This window comes from Sapajus apella, unplaced genomic scaffold, assembly GCF_009761245.1.
Source record: "Sapajus apella isolate SASKATOON/1434 unplaced genomic scaffold, GSC_monkey_1.0 scaffold1, whole genome shotgun sequence".
Lineage (NCBI taxonomy): Eukaryota > Metazoa > Chordata > Mammalia > Primates > Cebidae > Sapajus > Sapajus apella.
Genome location: NW_022436941.1, coordinates 67,194,294 through 67,214,221, shown reverse-complemented (window position 1 = coordinate 67,214,221; position 19,928 = coordinate 67,194,294). Strand labels below are relative to the sequence as shown.

The window sequence follows — 19,928 nt, the reverse complement described above, 5'->3', positions numbered from 1 at the left end:
TGATAAGCTTTTTTCATATGTTTGTTGGCCACATAAATGTCTTCTTTTGAGAACTGTCTGTTCATATCCTTTGCCCACTTTTTGATGGGGTTGTTTGTTTTTTTTCTTATAAATTTGTTTAAGTTCCTTGTAGATTCTGGATATTAGCCCTTTGTCAGATGGATAGATTGCAAAAACTTTCTCCCATTCCGTAGTTGCCTGTTCATTTGATGATAGTTTCTTTTTCTGTGCAGAAGCTCTTGAGTTTAATTATATCCCATTTGTCAAGTTTGGCTTTTGTTGCCATTGCTTTTGGTGTTTTAGTCATGAAGACTTTGCCCATGCCTGTGTCCTGAATGATATTACCTAGGTTTTCTTCTAGGGTTTTTATGGTTTTAGATCTTACGTTTAAGTCTTTAATCCATCTTGAGTTAATTTTTGTATAAGGTGTAAGGAAGGGTTCCAGTTTTAGTTTTCTGCATATGGCTAGCCAGTTTTCCCAACACCATTTATTAAATAGGGAATCCTTTCCCTATTGCTTTTTTTTGCCAGGTTTGTCAAAAGATCAGATGGTTGTAGATGTGTGACATCATTTCTGAAGACTCTGTTCCATTCCATTGGTCTATATGTCTGATTTGGTACCAGTACCACGCTGTTTTGTTTACAGTAGCCTTGTAGTATAGTTTGAAGTCAGGTAGTGTGATGCCTACAGTTTTGCTCTTTTTACTTAGGATTGTCTTGGCTATATGGGCTCCTTTCTGGCTCCATGTGAAATTTAAAATATTTTTTTCTAATTATGTGAAGAGAGTCAATGGTAGTTTAATTGGGATAGCATTGAATTTATAAATTACTTTAGGAAGTATGGCCACTTCCGTGATATTGATTCTTCTCATCCATGAGACTGAGTCTCACTCTATCAACCAGTTTTTTAAGACAGCATCTCACTCTGTCACCCAGCCTGTAGTACAGTGGCACAGTCTTGGCTCACTGCAACCTCCACCTCCGAGGTTCAAGCAATTCTCCTGCCTTAGCCTCACGAGTAGCTGGGATTACAAATGCATGCCACCATGCCTGGCTAATGTTTTTTGTATTTTTAGCAGAGATGGGGTTTCACCATGTTGCCCAGGCTCGTCTTGAATGCCTGACTTCATGTGATCCACCTAACTTGGCATTCCAAAGTGCTGGGATTACAGGCATGAGCTACCATGCCTGGCCCTAGGATAGTTAGCTCTTTTTGCATTGATCCCTTTACCATTATGTAATGCCTTTCTTTGTCTTTTTTGATCTTTGTTGGTTTAAAGTCTGTTTTATCAGAGACGAGGATTGCAACCCTTGCTTTGTTTTAGCTTTCCATTTGCTTGGTAAATATTCCTCCATCCCTTTATTTTGAGCCTATCTGTGTCTTTGCATGTGAGATGGGCCTCCTGAATACAACACACAGATGGGCCTTGACTCTTCATCTAATTTGCCAGTCTGTGTCTTTTAACTGGGGCATTTAGCCCATTTACATTTAAGGTTAATATTGTTATTTGTGAGTTTGATCCTGTCATTATGATACTCACTGGTTATTTTGCCTGTGAGTTGATGCAGTTTCTTCATAGTGACAATGGTCTTTACAATTTGCTGTTTTTGCAGTGGTTTATACCAGTTTTTCCTTTCTATGTTTAGTGCTTCCTTCAGGAGCTCTTGTAAGGCAGGCCTGGTGGTGAGAAAAATCTCTCAGCATTTGCTTGTCTGTAAAAAAATTTATATCTCCTTCGCTTATGAAGCTTAGTTTGGCTGGATATGAAATTCTGGGTTGAAAATTCTTGTCTTTAAGAATGTTGAATATTGGCCCCCACTCCCTTCTGGCTTATAGGGTTTCTGCAGAGAGATCCACTGTTAGTCTGGTGGGCTTTCCTTTGTAGGTAACCCAATTTTTCTCTCTGGTTGCCCTTAACATTGTTTCCTTCATTTCAGCCTTGGTGATTCTGATGATTATGTGTCTTGGGATTGCTCTTCTTGAGGAGTATTTTTGTGGTATTCTCTGTATTTCCTGAATTTGAATGTTGGCCTGTCTTGCTAGATTGGGGAAGTTCTGGAAAATATCCTGCAGAGTGTTTTTGAACTTGGTTCCATTCTCCCCATCACTTTCAGGTATACCAATCAAATGTAGGTTTAGTCTTTTTACACAGTCCCATATTTCTTGGAGGCTTTCTTCATTCTTTTTTGTTCTTTTTTTTTTTTTTTTTTGAGACGGAGTTTCGCTCTTGTTACCCAGGCTGGAGTGCAATGGCACGATCTTGGCTCACCGCAACCTCTGCCTCCTGGGTTCAGGCAATTCTCCTGCCTCAGCCTCCTGAGTAGCTGGGATTACAGGCACGCGCCGCCATGCCCAGCTAATTTTTTGTAGTTTTTTAGTAGAGACGGGGTTTCACCATGTTGACCAGGATGGTCTTGATCTCTTGACCTCGTGATCCACCCGCCTCGGCCTCCCAAAGTGCTGGGATTACAGGCGTGAGCCACCGCGCCCAGCCCTTTTTTGTTCTTTTTGTCTCTAATCTTGCCTTCATGCTTTATTTCATTAAGTTGATCTTCAATCACTAATATCCTTTATTCTGCTTGAATGATTTGGCTGTTGATACTTGTATATGCTTCATGAAGTTCTCATGCTGTATTTTTCAGCTCTATCAGGTCATTTGTGTTCTTCTCTAAACTGGTTATTCTAGTTAGCAGTTTGTTTAACCTTTTTTCAATATTCTTAGCTTCCTTGTATTGGGTTAGAACATGCTCCTTTAGCTCAAAGGAGTTTGTTATTACCCACCTTCTGAAGCCTATTTCTGTCAATTCGTCAAACTCATTCTCAGTCCAGTTTTGTTCCCTTGCTGGTGAGGAGTTGTGATCTTTTGAAAGAGAAGAGGTATTCTTTTTTGGAATTTTCAGCCTTTTTGCACTGGTTTTTCCTCATCTTCATGGATTTATCTACCTTTGTTCTTTGATGTTGGTGACCTTCAGATGGGGTTTTTGTGTTGGCATCCTTTTTGTTCATGTTGATGCTATTCCTTTCTGGTTGTTAGTTTTCCTAACAGTCAGGCCCCTCTGCTGCAGATCTACTGGAGTTTGCTGGAGGTCCACTCCAGATCCTATTTGCCTAGGTATCACCAGCGGAGGCTGCAGAACAGCAGATTGCTGCCTGTTCCTTCCTCTGGAATCTTTTTCCCAGAGGGGCACCTGCCAAATGCCCCCTGGAGCTCTCCTATATGAGGTGTCTATTGACCCTTGCTGGGAGGTGTCTCCCAGTCAGAAGGCACAGGAGTCAGGGACCCACTTGAGAAGGCAGTCTGTCCCTTAGCAGAGCTCGAATGCTGTGCTGGGAGTTCTGCTGCTCTCTTCAGAGCTGGCAGGCAGGAACATTTAAGTCTGCTGAAGCTGCAACCACAGCCACCCCTTCCCCCAGGTGCTCTGTCCCAGGGAGATGGGAGTTTTATCTATAAGCCCCTGACTGAGGCTGCTGCCTTTCTTTCAGAGATGCTCTGTCCAGAGAAGAGGAACCTAGAGAGAAAGTCTGGCTACCCAGTGGCTTTCCTGAGCTGCGGTGGGCTCCACCCAATTTGAACTTCCTGGGGGCTTTGTTTACACTGTGAGGGGACAACTGCCTACTCAAGCCTCAGTAATGACAGATGCCCCTCCATCCCCCCACCAAATTTGAGTGTCCCAGGTCAACTTTGGACTACTGTGCTGGCAGTGACAATTTCAAGCCAGTGGATCTTAGCTTGCTGGATTCCATGAGGGTGGGATCCACTAAGCTAGACCACTGGGCTCCCTGGCTTCAGCTCCCTTTCAAGGGGAGTGAACAGCTCTGTCTCACTGGCATTCCACGTGCCACTGGCACATGTAAAAAAAATACTCCTGCAGCTAGCTCATTGTCAAACAGCCACCCAGTTTTGTGCTTAAAACCCAGGGCCCTGGTGGTACAGGCACCCAAGGGAATCTCCTGGTCTGTGGGTTGTGAAAACTGTTGGAAAAGTTTAGGATCTGAGCCAGAATGCACCATTCCTCATGGCACAGTCCCTCACAGCTTCCTTTGGCTAGGGGAGGGAGTTTCCCGACTCCTTGCACTTCCCAGGTGAGGTGACATCCTACCCTGCTTCAGCCCCTCTATGGGTTGCATCCACTATCTAACTAGTCCCAGTGAGATGAGCCAGGTACCTCAGTTGGAAATGCAGAAATTATCCACCTTCTGCATTTATCTCGCTGGGAGCTGCAGACTAGAGTTCTTCCTATTCAGCCATCTTGCCAGCCACCTCCAACAATCCATTTTTCCATTTATGTTCAATGTAATTACAGATATGTTAGAGCTTAAGTCAGTCATTTTATATTTTGTTTTCTGTCTATTGTCTGTATTTCATTTCTCTGTATTCTTTTCCTTACCTTCTTGTGGGCTACTTCCTGTGGGTTATTTTTTATGATTCCATGTTAATTTTTATTTTTGAGTGTATCTATTTCTTTTTTACTAGTTCCTTCAGTTATCAAAATTGTACATATTTTTATAACTTTATAACTTACATTTTTTTATATGTTTGCTATGGTTTAAATGTATCCCCTCCAAAATTCAGGCATTGCCAATGTGATGGCATTAGGTAGTAAAGTCTTTAAGAGGAAACTAGGTCCCGAAAGTTCTTCCTCCTTAATGTTATTAAGCCCCTTATAAATGAGGCCTCATGCAACAAGATGGCCCTTAGCAGACACTAGATGCCAATGCCTTCATCTAGGACTTCTCAGTTTCCAGACCTGTGAGAAAATAAATTTCAGTTTATTCTAAATTACTCAGTCTCAGGTATTCTGACATAGCAGCATAAATGAACTTAGATAATATCAATATCAAAACTATCCTAGTGTACTTGTGGTGTAATTTTGCCAGTTCAAGTGAAATGTAGAAAATCTATTTCCCTTTATAGTTCCTTACATTTTCCCTTTTATAATACGATTATCTTAAGTATCTCATCTACCAAATCAGATGTTACAATTTCTGCTTTAACCTTTAAATATAATTTAGAAAACCCAAGAGGGGCCGGGCATGGTGGCTCATGCCTGTAATCCCAGCACTTTGGGAGGCCGAGGTGAGCAGATCACCTGAGGTCAGGAGTTCAAGAGTAGCCTGGCCAACATGACGAAACCCGGTCTCTACTAAAAATACAAAAATTAGCCAGGTGGTGGCAGCTACTCAGGAGAGTGAGGCAGGAGAATCACTTGAACTGGGAGGTGGAGGTTGCAGTGAGCCAAGATTTCACCATTGCACTCCAGTCTGGGCAACAAGAGTGAAACTCCATCTTAAAAGAAAGAAAGAAAGAAAGAAAACTCAAGAGGAGACAGGAAGCCTATTGTATTTACTCACATTTTTACTTAGTGTGTTTTTCTTGGTTCTTAATGTTCCAATATTCTTTCTTTGATAATTTCCTTCCTGTTTAAAGAACTTTCTGTAGCCATGCTTTTAGAAAAAATCTGCTACTGACAAAATCTCTTAGTTTCCCTTCATCTGAGAACGTTATTATTTCCCCTCCATTCCTAAAAGATATTTTTGCTGGACACTGGATTTGGGTTGACAATTTTTTCCTCTCAGCACTTGAAAGATGTTGTGTTGCTTTCTTATGGTATTCATAGTTTCTGATGTGAGATCCACTGTCATTCAGATTGCTTTTCCCTTACAAGCAAAGTGACATTTCTTGCTCTCTGCTTCTAACAATTTTTTCTATGTTTAGTTTTCAAAAGTTGAATGATATATCTTGGCATGAATCTTTGCATTTGTCCTATTAGGTTTCACTTGTCTTTTTTTTTTAAATAACAGTTTTATTGCTATATAATTTTTAACCATAAAATTCACTTTTTTTTTTTTTTTGAGACGGAGTTTCGCTCCTGTTGCCCAGGCTGGAGTGCAATGGCGTGATCTTGCCTCACTGCCACCTCTGCCTCCCAGGTTCAAATGATTCTCCTACCTCAGCCTCCTAAGTAACTGGAATTATAGGCATGTACCATCATGGCTAGCTAACTTTTTGTACTTTTAGTAGAGATGGGGTTTCTCTATGTTGGTCAGGCTGGTCACAAACTCTCAACCTCAGGTGATCTGTCCACCTTGGCCTCTCGAAGTACCAGGATTACAAGCATGAGCCACCATGGCTGTCCAAAAATATTCATCCTTTTAAAGTTTATAATTCAGTAATTTTTAATAGATAAACAACATTGTGTAACCTCCATTATCTAATTTTAGAACACTTTAATTACCTAGAAAATAAACCCTATACCTATCAGTCATCACTGTTTTCCCTCTCCTGACCCTTGGAAACCACTGATATACTTTGTCTCTATATATTTGCTTATTTTAGACTTTCACATAATCATGTAATGTGGCTATTGTAACTGGTTTCTTTCACTTAAAGAAAGCATAATGCTTTCAAGGTTGATTCATATTGTAGGATGTATTAGCACTTTATTACTTTTTAGTACCAATTAATATTCCATTATATATCTATACTATATTTTGTTTATTCATTAATCAATTGATAAGACATTTGAGTTGTTGCATTTTTTGGGCATTACAAATAATTACAAATAGTCCTGCTTTTTAGCACCACTTTTTGTGCAGACAAATGTTTTCATTTCCATTTGGAGTAGAATTCCTGGGTCATATTGTAACTCTATATTTGTTTGAGGAACTGCCACACTGTTTTCCAGAGCAGCTATAGCATTTTACACTCCCACTAGAAATGCATGGGAGTTCCACTTTCTCCATGTTCTCCCCAATACTTGTTATTTGTATTTCTTATTGAAGATATTCTAATGAGTGTAAAGTGGTATCTCCTTGTTTTGATTTGCATTTCTCTAATAGCTAATGATGTTGAGCTTCTTTTCATGTGTGTATTGGTCATTTGTGTATCTTATTTGAAGAAATGTCTATACAAATCCTTCCTCCATTTTTAATTAGGTTGTTTTTTATTATTGAGGTATAAGAGTATTTATCTATAGTAGATATAAATCTCTTATTAGGTATGTGATTTGCAAATCTTTTCTCCCATTCTGTGTGCTGTCTTTTCATTTTCTATCTTGGTGGTACCATTTGAAGCATGAAAGTTTCAGATTTTGATGAAATCCAACTTGTTTACTTTTTCTTTTGTTGCTTGTGTTTTTGGTGTCATATGTAAGAAGTCTTTTGCTAACTCCAGGTCACAAAAATTTATTTCCATGTTTATTTCTGAGAATTTTATAGTTTTATGCTCTTATATTTTGTTCTATGATCCATTTTGAGTTAATTTTTGTATATAGTATGAAGCAGATGTCCAGCTTTATTCTTTTGCATGTGGATATCCTGTTGTTTCAGCACTATTTGTTAAAAAACAAACAAACAAACAAACCCTACCTTTTTCCCATTTAACTGTTTTGTCTCCTTTGTTGAACATTCACGCAGCTTCTTGAATCTTTAGGTTTATGTCTTTCACCAAATTTCAGAAGTTTTCAGATATTATTTATTTGAGTATTTTTAGCCTTACCCTCTTTCTCCCTCTAGGATTCTGATTTTATTAATGTTACATCTTTTGTTATAATCAGTTCCATGAGACTCTGTTCTTTTTAGTCTATTTTCTCTCTTTTGTTAGAGTGGATAATTTCTAGTGTTCTATCTTGAATCCTTGATTCATTCCTTTGTCTCCTTTGTTCTGCTATTCAACTCAATTTTTTATTTTCATTGTATTTTTCAGTTCTAAAATTTCCATTTCGTTTATCTTTATATCTTCTACTTATCTAATGAGACTTTCTATTTTTTTCATTTGTTTCAAGTGTTTTTGCAGTTGCTCACTGAAGCATTTTTATGATGTCTGCTTTAACATCTTTGTCAGATAATTCTAACATCTTTGTCTTCTCGGTTTTGTCATGTATTAATGGTCTTTTTTCATACACTTTGGGATCTTCCCAGTTCTAGATATGATGAGTGATTTTAGTAAAATCTGGACATATGGGATATTACAAGGTTTTGAATCTTATTAAAATTTCTTTTAGCTGGCTTTTTCTAACATGGTACCAGCAGGGGAAGTGGATATGGGAAGCAGGCACCACCTCATTATTGCCAAGTTAGAAGAGATATCCAAGTTCCTCATTTGTCCTCCACCAACACCCAAGATGGGAGACTCCTTGTTACTGACTTGTGATGATTAAAGTACTGGCTCTTTACTTGACCTTTTCTGATACCACCTGGGAGAGAGGGGTTGGAGCACCTCTACATAGTTACTTAAATCTTTTTCCATAATGCCAACCTGAAGATGTTTCAGGGTAAGGCAATTCTTTTAACTACCTAATAGTCTGATGAGGGTGGGAGTCTAGGCTCTCCATTAGGACTTTGCTGACATGAGTAGGATGGGGTCACAATTCTGTCTGTAGTTTTGGCTAGAGTATGCATTTATTGTCAAAAAGTTTTCTGTCTGCTATACTCCTTTTCTGGTCCTTCGGCTGGAGAGAGCAGTGTTTCTGGTCCTTCGGCTGGAGAGAGTCCCAAAAATGGGGCTTCTTTTGTCTGTGCCATTGGTGTTTCCAGGTTGTTGATGTCTAAAATTTCAAGTCTGGTGTATCTAAGGCAAAAACAAAACACAGGGAATTAACCATCATATTGTTCCTTAGGTCCCAAGGTCTCTAGTTGGTCTGTCTTCTTTCTACCATTTGGAGACTTTTATGTTTGTTTTATGTGTAATGTTCAGAATTTTTCATTATAATTAGTGGCAGAAATAGGGACACGTATATCTACTCCATCTTCAAAAAAGTGGAAGTCTAAGTAGACATTTTTATAAGTAGAATCATATTATAATCACTAGGACATATTAATATTTAAAGGAACTTTGAAGTTAATTTTTCCCGGTTACTAACTTCCTAATTTATCATTTTTAAGAATTCAAACTTCATATATTGGGTTTACTTTAAATGAGAAATGCCTATTTCTGAATATTTACTACAATTGTCCTCTTCAATATTTGAAATAATTCTTCTAAATAATTACTGAAATATATTTTTAATAATGCCAACCTAAAGATGTTTCAGTGTAAGGCAATTCTTTAAACTACGTAATATGAAATAATTGTCGTTCCCGAAGTATAAATGGAAACAATATTTTTAGAAGTTCTATTCTATTTTATTTATTTATTTATTTTTACATTATTTACTCATTTATTTTTGAGACGAAGTCTTGCTCTGTCATCCAGGCTGGAGTGCAAATGAATGGTGCAACCTTGGCTCAGTGCAACTTCTGCCTCCGGGGTTCAAGTGATTCTCCTGCCTCAGCCTCCTGAGTAGCTGGGATTACAGGCACCCGCCACCATGCCCAGCTAATTTTTGTATTTTTAGTACAGATGAGGTTTCATATGTTGGCCAGGCTGGTCTCAACTCCTGACCTCAGGTGATCCGCCCACCTCAGCCTCCCAAAGTGCTGAGATTACAGGCATGAGCCACTGTGCCTGGCCTTATTCTATTCTGAGCTTGTCTGTATTTAAAAGATTACTTACCTTATTAGGTTTCTATATACTCAGCAATAATTGCCTATTAAAAATATTTATTTAACAATTTTTGAACTTCCAGGCCTATTTTTTTCAATAACCATTCCTCCTTCTCAATGGCTTTTTCAATAACCATTCCTCCTTCTCAAACATCTTTGATTTATTTAGTAATATTTTCATTCATTGCCTTCTAACAACCTGCCCCATACTCTGCTAATGAGTTCTTTATATAACTTATTTAATCTTGTTTCAGACAAAAGAAAGTGAAGCTCAGAAAGACTGAACCAAAAGCGTTCATAAGTGGTAAAGCCAGCATCTACATATAGTTCCTCTGCCTGCAAGCTTCACACTTATTTTGATACCTGACAAAATAAGCATCTTGTCCTTCCTAAGTGAAAGTTTTCTTTCTCATACCTCATAGGTATGTTTTCTCCCTCAAATGCTATTTTGTAACTGCTAACATTTTTTAAAATTTTTATCTTGGTAAATTTTTCACCGTTTTAGGTGAAAAATAAAATTCTGTATTAATTTTATTTTAAAAAAATAAAATTTTATTAAAAAAATAAATTAAAAAAAATAGCCGGGCGCGGTGGCTCACGCCTGTAATCCCAGCACTTTGGGAGGCCGAGGCGGGTGGATCACGAGGTCAAGAGATCAAGACCATCCTGGTCAACACGGTGAAACCCCGTCTCTACTAAAGCTACAAAAAAAATTAGCTGGGCATGGTGGCGCGTGCCTGTAATCCCAGCTACTCAGGAGGCTGAGGCAGGGGAATTGCCTGAACCCAGCAGGCGAAGGTTGCGGTGAGCCGAGATCGCGCCATTGCACTCCAGCCTGGGTAACAAGAGCGAAACTCCGTCTCAAAATAAATAAATAAATAAAAATAAATTAAAAAAATAAAATTAATACAGAATTTAAAATATAAGATATCTATATTTTAAAGGTAAAAACAAAGTTTATAAGTTTTAACTTCATTTAAAACTTATCAATAATTCTTCAGTTTTACCACATAAGCATATTTAGGTGTAAAGAGAAAATACTCCTGGATAGCTGCTATTATATGTGCAAACTGTGCAAAGAAAAATAAAATAAGCCATGTTAATAATTTCTTGTTAATGATAAGAAGATTTACTGTTTAAAACATGTATTTTTAATTTGACCTAGAAGAGACAAAAAGGCCACATGTATAAGAATCTCTAATCAACACAGAACTATTTTATATTAATATTTTCATTCACTTTAATTTTTACAAAATAATAGATTTAATTTGCTTAATCTCAATTTTACAACATCTGATAATCAACATTTTTTTCCTTTCAAAATATTTTGGCCAGTAAATCCCCTTATGCTAAATAATATGTTACTCTTTCTTCATTTCAATTATTTCCAAACTATTAATCAGGTGAACTCCTACTAATTGCTTAATCAGTAGTATTTATATCTGTCATTATTTGCTAATCCTTTAGATTTTAGAAATAGTTGTGTTTTTTTCCTTTAGCAAAGTAGAATGCAAATACTACACATCCTCTGATTTGTACAGATCCTAGTCCATGATGTAACTTTCCAAATGCAGAAATAAGCCATTTGTTATTTGGATAAATATACTTTTTCTGGGTATATTTTCCTGCCAATAAACTACCATTTAGGAAAGTTTATATTACATTTTTTTCTTAGTAATCCACTCCTATGGGGGGGGCTGTTTACTCAAGTACTATCAAATTAACCTTAGACCACATTGAAATCATGAGTATTTTAGTTATTTAAAATATTTTCCCTTGCTAAGTTCAATTTCCCAATGATAACAAAATGGTACTTTTAGTCTCAAATTTTAAGTTATATAAACTAGTTGTTCCTGCAAAATGACTATAGTTCAAATGAAAATTGTTAACATGCTTAGATGAACAAATAAACTACCTTAGTAAAAATTTACAGACATTTTCTAGTCTTCTGTAATTTTACCTAAACTAGGACGGGAAGGCAACAATTGTTACACATTTTCAAAACACATACAGCACTTCCAGTAAGATTGTTGGAAATGCTGGTATTTCTACTCATATTGATCATATGAGCGATATTATCACCGGCATCATCACCTTAGAAAATAAAAACCAGCTAACTATGCAAATTTTAAGTATTTATATACAGCAAATTTTATATATATGAATAATCTGGGGGAAGGGAACTGATATTTATCTCATTACCGTTGTTGCAATTGGGTATAAAAACGTCCACCATTCCCATTTCGAATCATTTGCTGTACAGAAAATAGAGGACATTTTAATTTCTCATGATGGCAGGTTAGGGAGAGGAGGGCTTGTTATTTCGAAGAGCAAGAAACTACAGCTTTATAGGATTGCACACCTGGAGACGTAAAAATTTTATAAATCACTGCATTTTAATTACATAGTAGTTTATATGCCAGATACAACATACCTCAAAAGCCTATCTCGTACTAAGCAGGCAGCCATCTATCCGCATCTACCTATCGAAGCCATTTCTGCTTTTTACCAGCGACGCTGGAACTGTGTTATTGAGGGACATGTTCGGTCTTGAACAGGCTCCCAGGGCACGGCTGTCACTCTGGGGGTCATGCTGGGGTACAGAAGTTGGGCTGGGCAACCACACTGGCGGGCCATTTTGCTCACAGCCCTACCGCGCCGGGTAGCTTCAGCAGCTGCCGCGTGCGAGACCCGGAGGCTACGGTCAGCTTGCCGGCCGCAGGGAGTGCGAGCACTTGTGAGCCCCGCGCCAGGTCGGCGAAGCCTGAAGCTACCGACCCCGATTAGAAAGCACGGCCGCGTGCTCTCGCACGCAGGCCTGCAAGCCCAGCCGACCCAGGCCACAGTTTTCCCAGCCCCGCCGCCGTTGCCAAGGCGACCGCCGCCGAACGTTCCCGCGACGGACTCCGCCCCCCGGCCAATCGGACCGGCGCTCGGTGGAGACCAGATTCTCTTTGTTCCGCAGCCATTTCAGGCCCCAGACTGGAGGCAGCGCCGCTTCGGCCGAAGGCCCGAGCGCCCGAGGCCTCTGGGATGGTGTGGGACCGGGTAGGTGGCGTGAGGGAGCGCGGCCCCGGACTGGAGGGGCGGGGGCGGACGCTGGGAGCTTCGAAGCTGCCTGACGCGTCTATGGGAGGGACGCCGGGCTCGCCCGCTTTCTCGGTGCCCGCCCGGCCGTTTGAAGCAGGGAGGCAGCGGCGGCGCGGTTCTAACCCTAACAGCTGCCGGCCCAGGCGCCCTGCGAGACCCGGGTAGGAGGCAGGCGATGGCGGCTCCTCAAGTGTCAGAGGAGCCTGTTAGGGACGGCGGGAGCCCGTTACAGGGGACGGGAAGGGAAGGATGTGATGCTCAGGGGAGCGTTTGCCTCGCCTGTTAAGCTGTGGCGTTTGAGGGCCCTTGAGTGCTTCAGTCAGCTGCCGCGGGACGGCTGCCTCTCACTGGCTCTGGGCGCTGGCGGGCGCTGCCCGAGATGGGCCAGTCTTTGTCCCGCTCTGGGCCCCTCTGCCCTGATCTGTCGGCTGCGTTCATAGAGCCCATCGTCCTCACATGCAGCTTGCCAATCTCTCTCCCGGCAGTTCTTTCTCCTAGGGGCCTCTTGGTCTCACGACATGTTTGTGACTGTACGGATTTTGCGTGGGCTTGTGAGTTTTTCACTTCTACCTCCACTCCCATGCGTACAAGCAACAGGGAACAACTGCTGAGGAGCAGAACGGCACCACAATCAAGCTATTTTCAGAATAACTTTCTTTAAAAGTGATCGCGTGTTGCTTACTGATTTTAAAAATCAACTGGATTTTGCAAGGATTGCTTACAGTTTAGGTCTGTTATCTTAATTGCTAATTAGGTTGTTCTATCAATAGAGATACATGTAAAAATTTGAAATTGGAGGCTATCTACAAATGGATTTTGACAGCTGTATTAAGAAGCTTAGTAACTGTCCTCTGAAACAGTAATGACTTAAATGATGAATGCGCAAGTGGTATTTTTTTTTACCCTAAAGAAAATATACTTTTAAAATTGCAAGATGTATGGTGTAATAGGTGTTTGGAAATGAAGGTTGTAAAATGGCTGTCCTGACGTACTCACTTTTAGAATAACAAAAGTTCCTGCAGGATTTTGAGTTTCCCTGTTATATCAAAGCTTTCATATGAGAGAGGCGAAGAAGCTATATTTATTGGAAAAGGGGAACGTTCCATTTTTTGGGAAAGGATCTGTTTTCCACTTTTACCTTACCTGGCACCCTAGTCGTTCAGAGAGAAGGCTGTACCAGATTGAAAATTAGCAACTGCAAAAGGGAAATAATAGTTTGAAGGTGCGGATTTCTTTTTTAGTCTCTAGCTATGCAATGCATAAATGTATACTAGTTTGGCAGTACGATTTTTACTTCATGCAATTTAATGTAAGCCTAATGAAGTACTAATGTTCTCTTTTTCCTAAAAGGGGTCTCCACCCTGGATTAGCCTTGATGTGATTGCATCTTTGTCCTAGTCAGGAATTATTAGATTCCTCCCACTGAAATATCTATAAAAATCTTTTTTGCACTTCTACCTCAACCCTCAATGTCTTTATTACTATTATATAATGTGAGCAGAATAAGATTTTTGTAAAAATATATGATTCTAGTTGTAAGCTTTTCCAGAATCAACAATTGTTATTGTATTCATTGTTTTTATGACTGTAGTTTTTCTTATAATTTTAAAGCCATTCCATGAACTCAGTTTTTCTAAATGTTGTAAATGAACTACTAGATTGAAATGTAAACATCCTATATTTAGAAGAATTTCTTGAATTTTAACCATGTTGGATTCTGCAAACATTTTTTTAAGAAAAGAAACCTGTTTATAAAGGAAGTCAAACCAAGTGACAGATGTAATGAAATAAATTTATCAAATATAAACTGCAGAGAGGAGCACAGCAGTAAGTGGGGGAGTTATTTTTGTTGCCCAGGGTATAAATTGGGATATTTTTTCCTGAGATTGATATTTGAATACATATTGGTATCAAAAAGATGTCTTCCCCCCTCAAAACAGTTTGGTTTACCAGCAAAAGGGTGAGAAAGCTGAGAGAATCAAAGAAACTAATTAGGTTTTCAAAAACAATGGAGAACAATGCCATCCTCAAAGAGGAAGGATCAGAAACACTGAAATTCCCCTGGAGGTTGAGGATATTTCTTAGTTGGCTGTATTGCCATGATAGATGTGTTGAGTGTTGGCAGGCGAAGGAGTCTTCTGGGTTGTACAAGGGATGAACTTCACGATGGAAGACAGATGTTTGCAACAGTGGTGCCTTAATCCGTATTGTGTTGCTGTAAAAGAATACCTGAGACTGGGTCATTTATAAAGAGAAGAGGTTTATTATTTAGCTCACGGTTTTGCAGGCTGGGAAGTACAAGAAGCATGGCGCCGCCATCTGGTCAGCTTGTGGTGCTGCATCATAAAATGCTAGAGAAGGTCAAAGGGGAAGCCCCGAGGCAAAGGTTGGGGGTAACGTGAGGGGAGAGCCTGGCTTTCTAACAATCCACCCTCGGGGAACTAATTCATGTCCACGAGATCATGATAAGATTTCAACATGAATTTTGATAGGGACATACACACCATATTCAAACCACAGCAGGTGGTAACTGATTTGGTTACATGTGTAGCTGCTAGAAGTTTTCAAAAGCAAGTTTGAATGGGTTGTTTTGAAGGGTCCTTTGAAGTACTACTGTCAGGTACTGTAGTAAGTAAGAATGTTAGAGTTCTAGAGTCTCAATGCTCAAATGAGATATTGAAATGGGAAATGGGGAGGCAAAGTTGTCTTGGAATTTTCTGGGATCAATAGAATATATGGGAATGGTGGCTACATCTTAATCCAAAAAGGCACTCCATGCCAGAGCAAATATTACAACTCAGTACTGAGAAAAAGCTGATAACTGTGAGACCATAAAGTTGGGATTGATATACTATGCCTTTTTAACGGTTAATTTTTTAAAACAAAGCAAAACTTTTCAGTGTAGTGTAGAGAACAGGCGCTTTAGCCACACTGCTGGTATTCAAATTTTGGCACCTTCTGTGTGACCTTGGGTAAGTTATTTAATCTCACTTTTTCATCTTATAATGTTATAAGGATTAAATGAGTTAATAGAATAAGCTCTTAAAACTGAGGCTGTCATGTATTAAGTGTTCTATAAATAATAACTGCTATTATCATCAATGTCATTATCATTGTTAATTATTTCAGAAAACTATAGAAAACCATCAAATAAAAATTACAGATATCAGTACTATGTGGTAACTACTGTAAGCCCTTGGTGCATTTCCTTCCTTCCAATGTTTTTTCTGAGTTTATTGGATTTTTTTCACAGTTGAGACTTTTCTTTGTGAATAATTTTGTATTCTTCTTTTTCCATCTAGCACCATAAGCATTTTCTTATCTACTGAGTTATTTTGTCAGCATATTGAATGATTGCATGTTTGTGTGAATTTCTCATTCTTAAACAGTTTCTAAATTTTTTGAAGTTATAAGAAACACTGCAATGAACATCCTCATGCAGAAATCAATTTCTGCATTTTAGATTATTAAGATAGAATCCCCAAAGCAAAAATATTGAGTCAAGGTAAACATCCAAAGCTCATGGTCCATACTGCCAAATTACTTTTACTTAAGGGAATTTAGTAATTAACTTATTAATATAATAAATCAAGACTATACAGTGTTTATTGTTCCTGTTGCTTGGGATTGGAGGAATAGAGAGTGGGTTAACATTTTCCTTATAATGTACTAGACATCATTTTTAGGCGTTTAACCTATATTGTCACTTTCATGTACATTGTTCTCATCTTGGCTCTGTGTAATACATGGGAGTTACTTCCATTTTAGTGATGAGAGAACAAAGCATAGATAGGTAAATACTTTGTGTAAGGGCTCAAAGCGTTCAAGCCTGAATCTGAATCTAAATTTGCTTGACTGCAAAGCTCATCATGCTCTTTTATTTGTATACTTTTATATCATATACATATTCAGAATTTTATACTATAACTAACTACAGATCACAGACCACATTTTTAAGATAGTTAAACTGAGCTGGGAATAATGGGTAAGTTGCAAAGTTAAACAAGACAGGGCTTAACTTTCCACATACATTGTAGAAAAAGAAAAAGAAAAATTTTACCTGGATGAGATATAATTAGTAATGAATATGTAAAACGGGGTTCTAAAGTGATTGCACCAAATATCTGTGGGTGCAACTCTTAATGATCTCAACACAAATAGGTGAGAGAAAACCAAAGAAATCTCAAATTTGATTAAATTTGGGGAGTAAGAGAAATAAAAAGGCCCATAAGTGCTTAAATTGAAATATACATTTAGTAAAACTCCTGATAAAGTAAATGAAGGTTTCACTGGGGAAATAAGCAAAAAAATAATATGTGTTTTCCATAAGGAGAATAGAACTGCCTACAAGGTGTAGGAAGTTAAATTTATACTGAAAATTAGAGAAAAAAAAACACTCACATTTGAATTACATTTTATAGATGACTCTGAAGCCATTAGTAAAATAATTTATTAGTGGAGCTCCTTTATCCTAGATGCCTATGTTTCTACCACAAATGAAAAAGTTAATCCTAGAAAGGATAAGATTCCACTACTTTTGTTTTTACTAAGAAAGGAATTAAGGAAGAGAAGTATTTCAGCAAATCATAAATATACTAAATAAATGAAATAAATTATTAGACTTAGGTGGTATACACCAACATTTTTAAAGAAATGAATATAAAAGTACAGAACTATTGATTATTATGCTACCATTAGAAATTATGTTTTTGAAAAATATTTAATGAAATGAAATATATATTTTGGCTGGAGCATAGCAGAACTAGGAAATGATGAGAAAGATAGCAAACCATGAAGGACTTTGTATCCCATTTATTAGTGCTGGGATTATCTTTTGTCAAGAGATTTACATACTAATGGAGAAAGAGATATGTAAATAAACAAGTTCAATAAATGTATTTACAGCTTTATGATGTAAATCTGTAAAGACACCAAGAAAGGCCAGTAATAGATTTCCTTGAATAGATTAGGGGGAATGTCTAGAGCATTTTGGGAATAGGAACAGCATTTCAGGGAGAATGTCAGTAAACATAAGGATCTGCTGTGTTCTTGGAACTCTAAGCAGTTCAGGGACCCTGAAAAGTATGGAGCAGGGGTCCACAAACTTTCTGTAAAGGGCCAGATAGCAAATGTTTTCTGCTTTGTAGGCCATACCAACTCTACCACTGGAATGCAAAAACGGTTATGAAACCAATGGTATGCCCAGATTTGACTACTGGGCCTTAATTAGACAAACTCTAATATATAGTACAGAGGGATTTGGGAAGAGAGAACCTACTGAGCCTTATGTCACCCTAGCATGAGCCATTGAAAGATATGAAATAAATCTAGAAGATTGATTTGTGTGAATCATTAAGAGCAGAATAAAATAGATTTTTGAAGCACTATACATCAGTTTAAAAGGGAAAACAACTCAGTTTTTTAAGTGAGCAAATTCCACAGAAGAGGAAATACCACTAGCAGGTAAACATAGAATGATTTCCCTCACCAGTAGAAAAATGCAAAGTAAAGCAGTGATTTTTTTTTTCTCATTATACTGGCAGAAGTGAAAAAAGTTTTGTTAGTATGTATTGACAAGGCTGTAGGGATAATATTGAATATCTCCATACAGCTATTTTAAAGTAAAAATATCTTTGACCCAGCAGTTTTTATTTCTTAGAGAAACACGTGAAAATATCAGGAGTCACATGTGCTAGGATTAGTCTTTGTCAGTAACCACAGACCCTCCAGACTTCCAGTTCACATTTTATCTCTGGCACCCCATTCATAAAAGGGTCTACACTTTTTTTTTTTTTTGAAACAGAGTCTCGCTCTGTCACCCAGGCTGGAGCGCAGTGGCATGATCTCGGCTCACTGCAGCCTCTGCATCCCGTGTTCAAGCAATTCTCCTGCCTCAGCCTCCCAAGTAGCTGGGACTACAAGCGCACGCTGCCATGCCCAGCTAATTTTTTGTATTTTAGTAAAAATGATATTTCACCGTGTTGCCCAGGCTGGTCTTGAGCTCCTGAGCTCAGGCGATCCACCTACCTGCCTCCCAAAGTGCTGGGATTACAGGTGTGAGCCACTACACCCAGCCTGGATCTACCTTTTTTTTTTTTTTTTTTGAGAGGAGTCTGGCTCTCTTGCCCAGGCTGGATTGGAGTCTATACTTTTTTTAAACCCCTTTTCAACTCTTCATACCCTTCTACTGTGCCTTGTGAAATTAACTGTCTGTCATTGCAAAAATCCAGTCTCAACCTATTCTTAGATGTTGTTTTCACTTTCTTGTTCTAATGGAAACAGGACTCTCTTCCACTGTGCAGTTGTGGCTGTTTTTGTTTGTTTGCTCCATAACTTTCCTCACTGTTTCTAGAGGTGGGAAAGATACCTGCCACTAATCTCCTTACTTCTTTCACACTGTGCTTCCTCCTTTCTCCCTATAATCTTCAGTTTTGAATGATGTCATAAAGGCTCACTGTCCCTCTCTCTAGTCTTTATATTGAAATTGATAAGAATATACATAACTGATCCACCCAATACCCTGGCCTCTCATTTCCTAGACCACTCTTCCAGTGCTCTTCCCATCTATGCTATGTCAGCCACTTATTCCACAGTGATACTCCCATGCATTGTCAATAACTGCAGTCTCTCCATACCACAGTTGCCATTTCATGTATTCTGCTCTGTTACCCCTCTTCCTGTTTTTACAGTTCACTTCTAGTGCCTCAGCCCCAACCATATTCTGACCCTAATGGAATCTCCGACCCATTGATCCTATTACTGTTCCCCTGCCCCTTACCCTCTTGATGTTTTCACTTCCTTTTACATGGAATTTACTCCTCTGAATTTTATGGTTAATCAGTTCAGTCACATCTTTGGATCCCCTTCCTTGCTCTTTGCTTGTTTGGCAAAACCAGAGCCTTAGTTATAACTCTCTGGGGTTTTCTTGCACTTGCCCCTATGTAACTGAGCATGGCCAGAAAAAAACCACACATGACCACAAACCTCAAGTGGGTCCTTAATGCTGCCCTATGGTTGTACTGTATTTTCCTAGTCTGCTTCCTCTCCCACTCTTCTAAATGACTACTTCGTATCTTATTTTCCCCAAACCTTCTATATCTCTTTTCCCATCCTCACCTTCAGCTCATGACCTTGCTTCCCACTTTGCTAAGAAAATTGAAGTAATCAGAAGAGAACTTCTATAGATTGTCACCACACCGTGTACCTCCGGTACTCTATTCATAAAAGGGTCTACACAGCATCTGCTCAGTACATAGCTGTCTTCCTGTCCATTGGTTTAACTGTTCATGTTCTTGTCTGTCTTTGTACTAGACCCCATTCTCTCTCATCTGCTCAAGGACTCTGCTTTAGGTTC

The 19,928-nt window shown here is 38.8% G+C and overlaps 1 protein-coding gene across 3 annotated transcripts in view; it reads left to right on the top strand.

The window, feature by feature from the left end:
• Nucleotides 1-12,373: 12,373 nt before the first annotated feature.
• TNPO1 (transportin 1) overlaps nucleotides 12,374-19,928 on the top strand; it is a 99,679-nt gene continuing 92,124 nt past the window's right edge. Inside the window, exon 1 of one of the 3 annotated variants that reach the window (XR_004269148.1) lies at nucleotides 12,374-12,532. Coding sequence is in view for 2 of the 3 variants with exons in the window: in XM_032278728.1 (XP_032134619.1) it covers nucleotides 12,518-12,532 (15 nt within the window). In the remaining variant the exon portion in view is untranslated. The remainder of the gene's footprint in view (nucleotides 12,533-19,928) is intronic. The other 2 variants (XM_032278728.1, XM_032278755.1) reach the window with 2 other exon arrangements.